Source organism: Fusarium solani (genome assembly GCF_023522795.1).
Source record: "Fusarium solani strain SB1 chromosome Unknown bctg00000001, whole genome shotgun sequence".
Taxonomy (NCBI): Eukaryota; Fungi; Ascomycota; class Sordariomycetes; order Hypocreales; family Nectriaceae; genus Fusarium; species Fusarium solani.
The window spans coordinates 5517241-5530980 of NW_027072156.1; the positions used below are offsets into that span (position 1 = coordinate 5517241).

The window sequence follows — 13740 nt, forward strand, 5'->3', positions numbered from 1 at the left end:
TTCCTTGCTGACGGGCCGGAATCCTTTGGGAGGAGGCTCCACTAAGGCATAAAGAAAAGTGCTGGGGTGCCCTGACTGTGGAGCCGGTAACTTAAGGGCTGTGTCACGGAGCAGTGCTTAGGATGAGGAGTAAGGTCTTTGTTCCAAGAGAAGCGCAGGCAGCATTTTTCTGGGGCGTTTGGCAGCCAGATGAGCTGAAGAGAATCCGATTTTTCATAAAAACAAAGCTAATCTCTGAACGGCTCATTTTTTCACTCTCGGAGCATAGGGAGATAGCTAAGGAGGTCACGGCGTGGTTTCTGGCGGCCCTCCATCATCGCGGCAGATTCTGGTCGTACAGATAGAGTTTCGTTCCGCCTTCTCCTTGTTTTCTCGGGCCTTTTTTCCTATGGTCCTATCAGCCTATTTCCAGTTAAAGTCAAGCAGGATTAACCTACGGTACCTATGCTGGGCAATGCGGTTCTGGATTCTCCGTCTCTCTTCGGGATCTATCGCGTCGGTCCAGTCAAGATCGTCCTTGGGACTTGACTTTGACTTCTCTGACGGAGAAGAGGAAGAGCTGCCCTTTTGGGGACTACTGGAGGTGTGCTTTGAGCTTCTAGCTATCTTGTTGTTTCTGGGATGTACCTCGGGGGTCTCGAGGTGTGCCGTGTTGGAAGATCTCTTCTTCCTGTGCCTTCGCTGCTCCTCGTGCCTGTGGGACTTCTAGAGAAGCGCTCTGTATTCTGCTCTCTGAGGGTTGCAAGCCGGGGGCAGGGTATCTGGGCGGTGACATCTACCCTCGGGAGATCATTCAAGGGAATCCCCAGGGTAGGGTTTTGAAGTGGTCAAGGTAGTAGGAAGGGGGGGATATGAAAGTTCAAAGTTTTTCAATCTTGAGGACATCTCAACCTTTCGCTGTAGCTTTGGTCTTTGTGTTACTGTTACAAGGCCAACCACCTCCATACAAATTCAATCCGTTGTTATCTAAATAGAACTATTACTGACGCGGGTTACTGCAACGCTTGAATTCTGCACGATACTCTATTGCGCCTTATCGCAAACGTCTAGGTACATTAATAATAATATCTAATGCGCGGGATAGTTGTTGGTATACCTCGTCCTCGAGGTTGTCCATGCCTAACACCTCCTCCAAAATCGCTCTTGCCTCCCTTAACTCCTCTCTAGTCGCGGTGATGGTCTCGTGTAGCTCTCTATTTTCTGCATCCATCTGTGCATCTCGCATCTTTAAACGTTCGGTATTTCGCCGCATTCGTGACGTGTCTGTGGTTGAACTAAATGGCGCATGAAGTGAGCCGGCCTGTGTCAACGACATGTTGACAGTGTCACTTGGCGCCGCTGAGTCGGACTCGGATGACTGATGGGTGCCGGAAAGAGTCGTGACGTCCAGAGCCGAGCCGTCAAGTGAAGGGATCGAGGTGCTGCCAAGCCTCAAGCACACATCCGACGGTGAGGCCGGAAAGGCCGGAGTTGTCACGTCCTCGTTTCCTTGAACCAATGACTGAGCGGGAGCGTCCTGGGACGCGATAAGTGCAAGGCGCAGGGATGGAATTTGAAATTTTAGTCGTCGTCCTGTTCGTGGCCCGTCGTTGTAATTGTCGTCATCTTCTCCTTCATCTATACGGCTTCTTTTTCGCCGCGGCGCTAGATTTCTGGCTGCTGGCGCAGAAGATGCTTGCTGAACCTCAGAGCTATTGGTGTCATCGTCAGACCCCTCGCTGTCCGTTTCACGGGCCGATCCAGAGAGACTCTCAGTTACGCCACGCCCCCCACGCCAATGCTGTCCGAATAGAGAGAGTGACTTTATCTGAATTCTGGCAAATCCCAATTGTTGGAGGGATGTAGTTGGTTCTGATATCGTTGTTCTGTAATGAACGGCGGCAGGTCGTGTCCGTAGGGCAACAGAACTTAGATCCTCAATCTCAACTGAAGCTTGAGTCGGCGGAGTATCGAAAAGATTATGGAAGTCTTCGCTGAAGTTTGGGTAATCAGGCTGGTCGAGAGCGGAGTATGGATTACCGGAGTCATCCTGACGCTGCAACTTCTTACGTCGTGTATCTTTGTCGTGCCCGGGTTCGTTCTCTCTCTGTCTCTTTCTCTCTCGGAACTTCTGTTGCGCTCTGCGATTCTGGGCCCTGCGTCTCTTCTTACGCTCCTCTTCTGACATGTCAAGCGAAACCATGATGCAAATGATTGCAGAGCAGTATTGATAGAAGGCCGTTGTATTTCCTTGAGCTCCGGGCTAAGACGTCACCTCAACGTTTATATCTAAGCATGCTCTGTTGATGAGATGCGAACCTGCTCCGCAGATGATTATTCTGTCATCAAGTTTGAAAGCTTGAATCTGGCCCTGTTACTCTACAGTACAGTACACTGCTGTTGGATTACCATTGTATTCTCCCCGAAAGTGGAGGAGTGGAGAGACTGTAATCATCTTGTTGTGTACTGTACTGTAGTCAAGTAATCAACTATTGATAATCACACTTCGAGAAGTACCGAAACTTTGCATCTGCTTATTCCAACCCCAGCTACTTCGCCTCCGATAACCTCGGCCTCGGTCGTCATCACTGTGATTACCCGAACCCTGATTACAACCACCGGATTACCATGCCCCTTGTCGCCAACATCATCCTCACTCGCTCTGATCCTGATTATGGATGTGAGATTACTCCGCCCTACTTGCCTCGATGCCTTATCCTCGGATACATAACCGCATTGCACTACTTACATAACAAGACGTTGATCTGAAGTTGTAATAACCGAGTAAGCAGCCAGAGTGTAAGCCATTACCGTGCCATTGATTACCTCGGCCTTGATTGCTTTCAATTGATTATCCTCATTTGATTACTCTCGAATGACGTTTGTTCTCTCTCCACCCAAATCCACATGTGTCCCGAGATTGCAGATCTAGTGCGTGCCGATCAGGCTTCCCGCTGCACGATCACGGTTCAATATGAGAACTAGCCAATGTAACTGGCTTTTTGCAGAACGTCTTCTGGCTAGACCACGCTTCCCCCGATCTTCAAGCCCGCGAAGGAGGCTTCTCCAACCATGGCGAGGCTGACCTGTGCTATTGGATTACGCGACAACTTATGTCTCGGGAGACCTGTCGATACCCTGACGTTGCTGTGCTGACGCCTTACCGGCAGCAGTGTAGAATGCCCCGAAAGCGGTTTGCAACACCGCAGATACATGTTTCCACAATGTGACATTTAATCTTTCTCGGGCAATGCCAGGGGGCTGACAAGGAAGTCAGAGATGCCTTGCCAGCCGACTCTTTTTCGATCATTGTTGTTTGCCTGGTCAGGAGTACTGTAATGATTCGGCGTCGATTGGGTTTCTCCCAGGCCGAGATAAGATTTCCTCACTTCTCTGGTAAGAAACTTTCAACTGCTTATTGATGTTATCGTGACTCACAGCCTCTTCTGGAGACGTCATTGCTGACAAGGAAGGAAATCTTACATTGGGTAATAACGTAACTCCAAGTTATTCCTTTATAAGCAGTATAATATGACAACTGGCTCCCTGCTACCTGGCCAGCGGATTTGTGATTCAAGTTCTGCTCCTTTCTTCTAATCCCTGATTACTTTGCTTGAGGTAACCACCGTCTCCCAGAGCCTGTTATATCCATGGATGACTCCCCCCACCAAAGCCCTCTTGGCTTGTGGAGAACCATCAACTGGAATTAGCCGGTATTTTAACTGTTGGTTTCCCCTTCCATCACCATGCATGTATTCTCACATCTCCATTTATCATTCAGAGTCAAGGGTACAAACTAAGACCATCACTCCTTCTTGACTTCTCTATCATTTTCCCAATACCCATCACCATGAGTCTCTTTTCCCACCAAGCACGACAGAATGGGAGTCGCGACTTGACACTGGGCGAGGTCCCGGATACCGAGATAGCCTCTCTCGCAGGCCCGTGCAGTATAATTTCTGATGTGACTAAGATCAAGAAGGAAATGCATGGACTCAACATCTCGATCAAGTCACCAGCGTCTACGGAACCGAAACAACATCAAGTGAGCAACTCATCCGAAACCAAGTTCGAACATCCGCCTTTTTTGCCTAAGGACATCAACATTTCCATGCCTCGCCAACTACATCACTTGCCGGTAACGCCAGAGAGACTCGTGACTCTCGCCAGATCTATCTACGTTAACTTACTCGCAATGGAGTCCAAATGCGTCGAAACCTATAATACTCCATTATCTAAACAGGGAATTTCCGTTCCATTTCAGGACGAATTGCAGTCTTATATTATGCTGCACGGATCTCTTCTCGGGGAATACTACGATTTCTTTCTCGTAACCCAGCATCCTTCAGCCAGCGGTTCACTGCGAAGATTGCCGTTCAAGTATGGCATGCCTGCGCGAATGTGGAAATTTGGCATTTTTTGCCTCCTTGAACGCATGAGAAAGCAGCTACCGGATTGCCTTGAGTATCTACTGGAATATCTAAATATGGCGTATAACATGATGACTTTATTCTACGAGACTGTTCCTATCTTGGAAGACGTCTGGGCCGAGTGCCTCGGAGACCTTGCCCGCTATGGTATGGGCGTCGCAGAGAGAGTACACTGTGGCGTCTGGGTTAATATCGCCCAGAGTTGGTATGCCAAACTGCTGAGGAAATCACCTACTGCTGGCCGACTCTATCATCACTTGGCTGTGGTTGAGCAACGGAACGCACTTAAGCAGCTCTTTTACTTCATCAAGTCACTGTGCGTCGCCGATCCTTTTCTGGTGGGAACACGAAGCACATCCCGACTGTTTGCCTTATCTGCCCAGACCGAACAATCTCCATCTAGATTGAGATCTATCGAGGCCGCTTTTGTCAAGATTCACGGCATTATTTGGTTTGGGAAGACCCAAGACGGGCTGCAAGAGTGCATGGATTATTTTGTCTACTCCCTGTGCGACTACATCAACGACTTCCAGACCAACTGGATCACCTCTGGGTAAGGCTTTTGCCCGGAAAAGCCTCAATTTATCAATATCTTGCATGCTAATGAATGGAAATAGTCACTTCATCGGAGTGACTCTACCCTGTGCTCTCCTTAAACCCAAGACACGAAGCAACCCTGGGCCAGAAGAAGCCAGCTCCTGCAAGGACGTCACAGGGACACCTAGCGCTCCCGATGCCTCACACTCGCCTCCCGAGGAGATGGTCAGACACTCGCTCGACTTCATGGTACGAGTCTTTCAGACAGTTCTGTACCAGTGCGCCAACGTCAACACTCTGCCTTTCCTGCACACGATGTTGGTTTTTATAGCACATGCCGCCAAGGACCAGACCTTAATGTCAGCCATTGAGGAAATGGTTCCTTGGAGATTAATTGTCGTGATGCTGAATCATCTTTTCGTCTGTGTCAGGGTGCTTGAGCCTGATTATGAGGTCAGCGATGACTTTCCGACCCATCTGCGGAGACGGCCTTTGCCAGAAGACTTTGCCATGCGGGGTCTGCCCTTAGCAGAAGATTACTTCCCAAGCGAATTGTTCGATGACATTCGTGTTGACGAGGAAGAAAAAATGCCAGAGCGGCCATGGATGGCGGTGAGCAGAATGGAGCGCATCCTATCTCTAGGATGTGGCATCGCCGGGTCGGGTAACTGGATTCTTTGGGATGCTGGAACTCGACAATTCTTGGTTCATGAAAGATATTATGATCATAATTAGGACTTTCTTGCGGGGTAGATATAGCGAGATAGTAGTTATAATAACTATCCATTCTACACTAGGACGAAAATCGATGTAATCCACGAGGGATTTGCATACTGTACTATAGTTTTCAAAAACACACACAAGAAAAAATAATGAAAGGTTGTTAAACTGGTTGGGCTCTCGGTTAGTTGTGCAAGAGGTTCCTGAGTTGGTTGGCTAGGTTTCACGATGCTTTTGTTAGGGCTAGCTAATGCAGGACAAGATTAGATGAATGGATGGAATGCTTCGGGAAGGAGGTCACAAGGGCACATCAAGTGAATTTTGGTCTTGACAAGGTGTTCTTTAAGTAGTGGCTGTCTGTTGTGGGTGTCTTGACGATTCGTAAGCTGAGCGAGAGTTATGTTACTTGGCTTTAGCATCCGTCGGCCGTTGAGGTTTTCAGGAGAAAATGAAGCGTGGAGTGGAGGATGTGGTTCATGCCATCATGAGGGGCAATCCATCATGCTTGCGGGGTTGAGTTGGGCGAGGTGGGCTGGGCTGGTCGGCCGGCAGTTTTGGCCTAAAGTAGCTCTCGGCTCTCAGCTCTCGGCCCAATTGGGAAATACACTGACCATGATGGCAATGACAACGGCAATCCCGATCCGGTCCAAGGCAAAGAAACCTTCTGGGGGGGCATTGGCTGCATCAGATAGACGCCGTAGCCGCATAATGAGCACCGAGGCAAAACACAAATGGACGCACCAGTACTACCAAGGCCTGGATGTCAACAACTTTCCCGAGCTTGAATCCGAGGCTGTCCCGTCCAGCACCGTCAAAGCCGACTTTATCTCCCCGTTTGAAGGAGAGGGTATATTTGAAGTTGTTGCTGGGAGAGAAGGGCCTGGCAGTGGAGCTGTCCGACTCAGCAGGGTGAAGGATGGCCACTCGAATACTTTTATCGTACCCATTCGACCACCGCGTCGCGGTGGTGGCGTGATGTAACGCGTGTTTTGAACGCGTCGCTTGCCTCCTTGTCAACCACTTGGTTTTTCTATCTTGAAAGGACACTCCTCTCTTCACCTGCGCTCTTGGCCATTTGTTTTTCCCTCTGGCATCCGCCCACTGTTGAATTGCTCACTGAATTCAGATATTTTTCGCTACCTCTTTTGTCAACTACTATGGAATGCTCATTGACCTTCGAAACTAGCTCTGGCGACTGCGATACTATTGAAGGCACTTGAGCACACACACGATGGCCCTTGAGCCGCTGGAATCACCCGACGCATATCACCCAATCGAGACGATGGAACCGTGACAGGGCTTGCAGCAATGACGCTTGCGCAGGACGACCAACAGTCTGGGCGACCAATTCACGACCAAAAAGGGCTTTGTTCGATCCTGTTCCGCTTCACTTGAAAAAGAATCCGCCGTCATATTGTTCCTGTGCGAAAGGGCGCTCGACAGTCATTGAAGTTTCGGGCGAGCACGACATCGTCGACGACGAAGGCGAGAACGACGGAAAGATAACAGGTCTGCGAGAGGGGAACTATCCAGTTGGTCTAAGCTGTGGACAAGCGACTGGGTGTTGAGCATCGGATTTGCTTCCGTGACCAAGGCCACCTAACACGTCATAGGCCCGGGGGTCGCAATGGGAGGTGTTTCGCTTCCGGCCAATTCTTAGGCCAATCAACGTGGGGCATCGTGGGACAAGAGCGAGGCGGCACGGGCATCGCGGGGTTCGTCTGAGGTAGAGCGAAGCGCACCTCGCGACGGCAGGGAGAGAACAGGACGCATTCAACAACCATCCGTTGCCATGCCGTTATTGTATGGATTGAGTCCATCATGAACACCTGGCTCCTCCCTGCTTTCAGGGTCGCAGATGCTCACCGGGGTCAGGGTCCTCTTCCGTCCCTCGCCTCCCTGATGCGGTCGAGCTTCTGCTCCCATCCGCCCCCCTCCCCTCTTTCGCGCACCTCACGGACGGACCGCGCCTGACCTCGGGCACCTCCGTGCGGAGCATGCCGCTGAGCGTATCGTGGCCCAGGCAGACGTGGCCGCGGGTCATCTGCCGAACAACCTCCATGGCCAGGAGGCCGCACTTCACGTCTGGCGCTGTCGAGTCGACGACGGCAGACAAGACGAGCAACATCCACGCTGCGCTCGAGGCCCTTGCCAGGCTGCCCTTAAACGCACTTCCCGACCTTCGCGCCCGCGTCTACTCGACCATATCCGAGAACGACTTGACCGACATCGGCCCTCTAGGCGGCCCCAATGCGGCGCGCAAGCCCGCGCGAGACCGATGCGGCTTCCCCCTATTCTCCGAGCTTGCCCTAAAGGGGGAGGGCAAAGACGCGGCTGCGAGGGCGCTGAGAAGGAAGCTCCTGTGGAACTTGCCCACGCAGCTCGCATGCAACAACCCCGGCTACCAGACGTTCACCTGGCGCTTCCGCGGCCACGAGGGGGCAGGCGAGGCCCTCAAGTCTGTATATTCTCGCGGAAGGCTCCCGCCCGATCGGCACAATCGCTCTCACCATGGCGCATAAGTCCACCGGGCGCGTGGCTACTCATCATGCTATGCGGTGAACAAATGGCGGCCGTATGCAACCACCGTTCGGCGCAGTACCCCAAGCACACGACGACGACCAAGGAGCACGCCCCGCGTCCGTTCCACGCCTGCCGCGGAAGACGATGATGCCGATGGTGTACACCAAGGTCGCAAGCGCCGCAAGATCTCGAAGTCCGCTTCCTGTTCGGTCCGCAGTACCGCCGCCAGTTGTCGGAGCTCTCGGAGCTCTCGCCAAAGACGATCGACGACACATGCCGCACAGTTGCCGAGTGCGATCCGAACGTCTGGGCGCGACATTGACAGCCCAACACCGTCACGAGCAATACCAGCCCCGTCCGAGGCTAACATGTTTCTTGCTCGGTTCGAAGAATGGCCTCTCGAAGACGTTGTGTTGAAACGCATCACTGAGGACGGCAAGACGACATTTGAATTACAGTTTGACTGGGACTCCGATTTATGTCAGCCGCATGCTGGCAGATCCGTGTCGAATCCGATGAAGCGCAGAAGGCTGTCTAAGACTTTGCCTTCAGTTGCAAAATCATCCGGCGCAAGATGGACGTCAGAAGAGGATGAAACTGTGCGCAGGATGAAACAAAATGGCGATTCTTGGGCCGTCATCCAGCGCGCCCTTCCGCACCGTTCCGAGGGCACGATCCAAGTTCGGTACTCGACCAAACTCAGGGGTTGAGCCGGTCAAGCAGAGCAGCTCAACTCAACTGTTTTTGGGAAGAGGGGTAGATAATTAAATGTTGAGATATGAATAGTAGTCCTGTTTTGTCATTCAGCCTGGACATTTGCCAATGCTCGCGTAGGAATACTTCCTTAGGGACAGCCTTTTTTCGCAACGGGTTATCCACTGCTTATTTGACCCTGAGTGGATGGCACTTGCTTGTCCGCGGTCAGAGTCCGTCGGTACCGCTTAACGAGTAGCTCGCTAATTACGCAGCACGTGAGGGGTCGATTGGGGTCAATGGCGAGCCAGAGCGGGGTCGAAAGCCGGGAAGCCGGGACTGCCAGACGCTTTCAACTCACACCGAGGCAGAAGCTCGTATTGCGGTCATCTCTTCTGGCATGGTTAGGAGTATAATACTTTTTGTGAGAATTGGAGAGTTTTGGACGTAGATAAAATAATATAGACAATCAATTCCATTCTTTACCTCACGGTCCTTCGCAATGAATCAATGAGTTCTAAAGATGCCATGTCCCTCCATACCATTGAAAGCTATCAGACTATGGAACCAACGATTCACCTGCTTTCAGATAAGTGGAGTCTGTTGCTTGAGGCTATGACCGCAGGTGGTGGCAGGGATAGGTCGGAGAGAAGCGCTCGATCGTCATCCAGGCTTGCTGAAGATTGGTTGTCATGGGCAGAGTCGCTGAGGCTTCCTTGGCGACTTGTATTCATCTCGAGATCCGAGTTTCCACCCGTTCGACGAGGTCTCCCGTATTCGATCTCTGCAAGTCGATAACCCAGGGCCGAGCTCATGATGTAGAGGAACCACTGCAGGAACTTCGACGCTGTGTAGTATCCAGCAAGCGAGAGCCCAAGTAGTAATGCTGAGACCAGCATAAGAAGCAAAGTCAGGCCCAATAAAAAATCTGCGGTCTGTTTCGGTCCCCCCTTGGATAGCAACTTTCGGGAAGCTAAAAGAATGAATCCAATGGCGGCAGCTTGGGAGGTGAATGGTGCAACGTAGGCAACTTGGGGGGCAGTCGGAATCCCCGGAACCATGACCAAGGTAGTAATGACCGTTACTTCAACGCTTTCGAGTCCAACAAGCCATTTCAGCCACGATTCTTTCCCAATACCAGCCGCAAATGGATAGATAATTGCAATGATCTGGTCATCACATCAGCAACAATACGCTTATGGAAGAGTTTAACGAACCTGAACTATAGCGGCGCCCCAGAAGGATATGGTATCCAGGATAGTAGGGATAGCTCCCGCAAGAAACTTGGGAAAGTTTCCAGGCTGGTTATGCTCGATAGAAAAGAAGATTAAGGCAACTATCTCTAATAGGCTCCATACCCTGATGAACCACACCAGAGATACCTTTCGCGACCTCAAATGCTTGCGTTTGAGAAGGGCGAAAAGGCAGACAGAGAATAGAGAAAATCCAGACGTCAAATAGGCCTCAGTGACCTGATTTCGTGTAAGACTTTTCATTTTTATCGAAGTGAATCAGATAGGAGTGGATTCGCAACTGGTGTTGGGGTGTGGCGACGAGGGGATTCTAGGTCTTATTTATGTTTGCTAACAACAGCAAGAAATGGCTCCACCACATCAGACAGCGCGTGATTGATGAAACAAAAGAACCAACAAAGATGGTTGTGTGCCTCCACTCCCTCGTGGGTTGCCAATCTCAGGGGTTGCGGGATCATGGATCGTAGACGAACGCGGCAGTCACCCGGGACCAGAGCCACCCACATGCTCAAGCAGACCGGGTTCCGCCATCTTCACACAAGTCGTTGGCTGATATCTCTACGATTATGCTGACAGAGTTATCCTGTCGGGTGTTACGGGGCAATGAGTGTGGTATTGCTTAACTTTCATGGCAGCAACCTAGACCCAGTAAGGACTGACAAGAGCCTCCTCGACCTTACGTTACAGGACACAAGATTCTCCCAGCTTCTACATCACAAGCCCCAACATGGCGCACGCTACGGTCCTCTAGAACCCCCCTCTCACTCTAAATAACAAAAGAACTAAAGTGAATCAAATCAGCCCCTACTAGAAATAAGAGTTCAAATTCTCAACGGCACCAACTCCACAGAAATCGTGTTGGAACTGTTCCCGCGCATGGATCGAGTCTCTGAGATGAGATATGTTTACGACAGTTCCCTCATACGCAGCCATGGACCATGCCGCAAAGACAGTGTTTCGAATCTATGTGGCGGTCAGATCCAATCTTAAAAGAAAATCAAAAGCCATACCTCTCGACCATTAAGCTCTGTATCTGCCAGCTTATCGGCTAGCTTTGCGCTATCTGGGGAGCCTCGACTTGTCGCAGCCTGGTCCAAAAAGTGCTTCCAGACTGCCTTGCGGGCTTCTTCGTCTAGTGGTTGGTACTTTAGTGCAAGATGGATCCTACTGATCATCGCTTCATCGAATGATTGCACTCGGTTCGTGGTGAGAAACAGCACGCCGTCAAACTGCTCCAACTCCCGGAGGAATACAGAGACAAGAGCGTTGATCTGAGGATTATCCGAGCGTTGAGCCAGGAAAACGTCCGCTTCGTCGATCAGCAGGATGGCTTTCCAACGGCTGGCGATCTTGAAAGTCGTCGTCAGAAAGCTTTCAACGCGTACCGGGTCCACGCCAATCTGGCCTGCCGCGACCGTGTAAAGAGGGAGCTTGCAACTCTCTGCGATTGTTTCGGCCGTCAAAGTCTTACCAACACCAGGGGGGCCGCTAATTTGAAGAATAAGCCAAGGATAAGTTGCGCTGTTGAAGGTATACATACTAGAGCAGAAAGTTGATGCCCCGCCCTTTCCCCTGGACAAAGTCCCTGAAGGTAGGATCCTTATCACGAGAACAATATGTCTGGGTAAGTGCCCAGATAGGCTTCTTCTGTGCCTCGGGCAGCTTGACGTTGTCATAGGATGACGGACTCCATGCGATGTCACGAATATGGCCAACAGCAAACTCAACTATAACCTATTAGCCGGGATGTCGTCCTCCGATGAGAATCAACTTACGGAACACCTTGCGACTAAGACAGAATCCCAAGACTGTCGGGCCACAAATGAGAAGGTCTTCGTTCTCCAATTCTTTCGAGTCGGAGCTAAGAATCCCAGTCCAGTCGGATGATGGTGCTTGGCAATCCGGTAGATGTGAGCCAGATGGTAGCGGACTAACTCCATCGAAAGGTCGATCATAAAGGCAAGGTGCCTGGAAATCCAGTGGATGCGAGACAGATGGTACCGGAGGCATCTTAACGCCATCGCAAGGTTGATCATAAAGGCAAGGTGCCTGAAAATCAAATGGATGTGAGGCAGATGGTTGTAGAAGCGTGTTAACCGTGCCGGTTGGAGTGGGCGTTGATTGCCTTGGGTTTGTTTTTCGGACGACCGACTGTGGGTGGCCCGGGTTTTGCTCTTGGAACCCCACTCCGTCCACCATGATCCGCCCGTCGACCTGGCGTTTCACGATGTCCCCTTCGTCGTCAACATAAAAGGCGATTCCTTTATACTGGCGATGATGAATCCCAGCCAAGGAGACAAAACGACGGCCGTTTTCGATCAACTCCTGAGTAATTCCATCGTAGTCCTGGTGGTACTGCAAGGGATAAGCCGGGAGGAAGTCAATTCTTTTGGCGCCCCGAAAGAACGGAATCTTGGTTCTGGTAGTTGATTCACCGAAGAACTTTCCGTTTGTGCCCAGAAAACGAGTCTCAAGGCGAAAAAACTTCGAACCGTCCATTTCCTCACGCTCCTCGTAGTGATTGTACAACACACACCTCGGAGCATCAGTGCCTGGACAGGTGGTAAACACCTTGACATTGGGCTCGAAGAGAGCCCAGAGCAGGGCATAGGTGATCTCATTCCTTTGAATCAGTCCACATAATTGTTTGTCTATCGACTCGAACGCTGCCTCGACGTAAGCCACAAGGAGACTTAGGTGGCTCTGGCTGAGAGTGTCCTGCGCGGTGACAGCGGTATCGCGGCGGCACCTTAGAAAGCTTCGGAGGTGGAAAACGACCTTCAAGTCGATCTATGGAGCGTTAGTGGTTTTTCTCTTCGCTGGAAGACAAGAAAGTTTACCGAAGGGGTATCACCAGCGAGGGAGATGCCTCGGAAATCGCGACACCCTTCTCTCAAAACGTCTCGCAGTATCGCAGATTTGATATCAATGAATGTTGTCTTTTCTTGCGTTATCCGGTCTATAATCTGATTAGAAACGGCAGCAATGAATATATCGAGCTTACCAATCCTGTCCCTAGCAACGAAAACATACTGATCAAGGTCTCCAGCACCGGATTGAGTAGCCTCGACAATCTTGTACTTGAACGCCTTGTCGTCCCAACTGAGCCATGGTTAGATGACTTGTAATAACTGTTACTGGCAGATCTGGTTACTCACGCTTCTTCAACATGCTTATACGCCAAAGTCGTGGCGCGGCCAGGCTGGGGTTTTTTGACCTTGGCTTCGGCGTCCTCAGCTCCAGCTGGGTCGCTGTCGGGGAGCCTTTCTTCGACAAGCCTTTCAATGGCATTGACAAGGCGCGCTGCTAGTGTCATTTCTCCGTTCTCAATCTCGAGCGTGCCCGAGTCTGAAATCGTAGATGTACCAGAGCTAGGTGGCGGAGTTGACGGCAAGGACGAGGCAAGGAGTAGAGGCGTGTCCGTAACCAATGACATGTTTGTTGAGCTTGAGTTCTGTGACAAAAAATCGCAAAGTGGTGAGTCTTTGGAAGGGATGCGTTGAACGAGGGGGAAACAAGCACAATCCCAGGGGGAACATCGGCATTCTTATCCCTTTCAGAGTTCCCTCAATTGATGAGCCGAGATGGAAACAGGCTGAGGGATC

At 51.0% G+C, this 13740-nt stretch overlaps 5 protein-coding genes across 5 annotated transcripts; 3 read left to right on the forward strand and 2 right to left on the reverse strand.

Moving 5' to 3' along the window:
- Positions 1-285: 285 nt before the first annotated feature.
- Positions 286-2182, reverse strand: MRS44_003858 (uncharacterized protein; the record flags this gene model as incomplete). Its single annotated transcript, XM_065623417.1, has 3 exons — positions 286-394; positions 443-694; positions 1125-2182. The coding sequence occupies 3 exons, from the start codon at positions 2180-2182 to the stop codon at positions 286-288; spliced, it is 1419 nt and encodes a 472-aa protein (XP_065479489.1).
- A 1647-nt stretch (positions 2183-3829) lies between these two features.
- Positions 3830-5681, forward strand: MRS44_003859 (uncharacterized protein; the record flags this gene model as incomplete). The annotated part of the gene is made up of 2 exons (XM_065623418.1): positions 3830-4962; positions 5027-5681. 2 exons carry the CDS (start codon positions 3830-3832, stop codon positions 5679-5681), a joined length of 1788 nt encoding a protein of 595 aa, XP_065479490.1.
- Positions 5682-6167: 486 nt separating this feature from the next.
- Positions 6168-6647, forward strand: MRS44_003860 (uncharacterized protein; the record flags this gene model as incomplete). The annotated part of the gene is made up of 1 exon (XM_065623419.1): positions 6168-6647. One exon carries the CDS (start codon positions 6168-6170, stop codon positions 6645-6647), a length of 480 nt encoding a protein of 159 aa, XP_065479491.1.
- A 1079-nt stretch (positions 6648-7726) lies between these two features.
- MRS44_003861 (uncharacterized protein) lies at positions 7727-8899 on the forward strand (the record flags this gene model as incomplete). The annotated part of the gene is made up of 2 exons (XM_065623420.1): positions 7727-8124; positions 8266-8899. The coding sequence occupies 2 exons, from the start codon at positions 7727-7729 to the stop codon at positions 8897-8899; spliced, it is 1032 nt and encodes a 343-aa protein (XP_065479492.1).
- A 558-nt stretch (positions 8900-9457) lies between these two features.
- MRS44_003862 (uncharacterized protein) lies at positions 9458-13571 on the reverse strand (the record flags this gene model as incomplete). The annotated part of the gene is made up of 10 exons (XM_065623421.1): positions 9458-10051; positions 10100-10183; positions 10241-10354; positions 11045-11098; positions 11146-11623; positions 11676-11862; positions 11911-12925; positions 12976-13094; positions 13140-13237; positions 13294-13571. The coding sequence occupies 10 exons, from the start codon at positions 13569-13571 to the stop codon at positions 9458-9460; spliced, it is 3021 nt and encodes a 1006-aa protein (XP_065479493.1).
- Between the last annotated feature and the right edge of the window lie 169 nt (positions 13572-13740).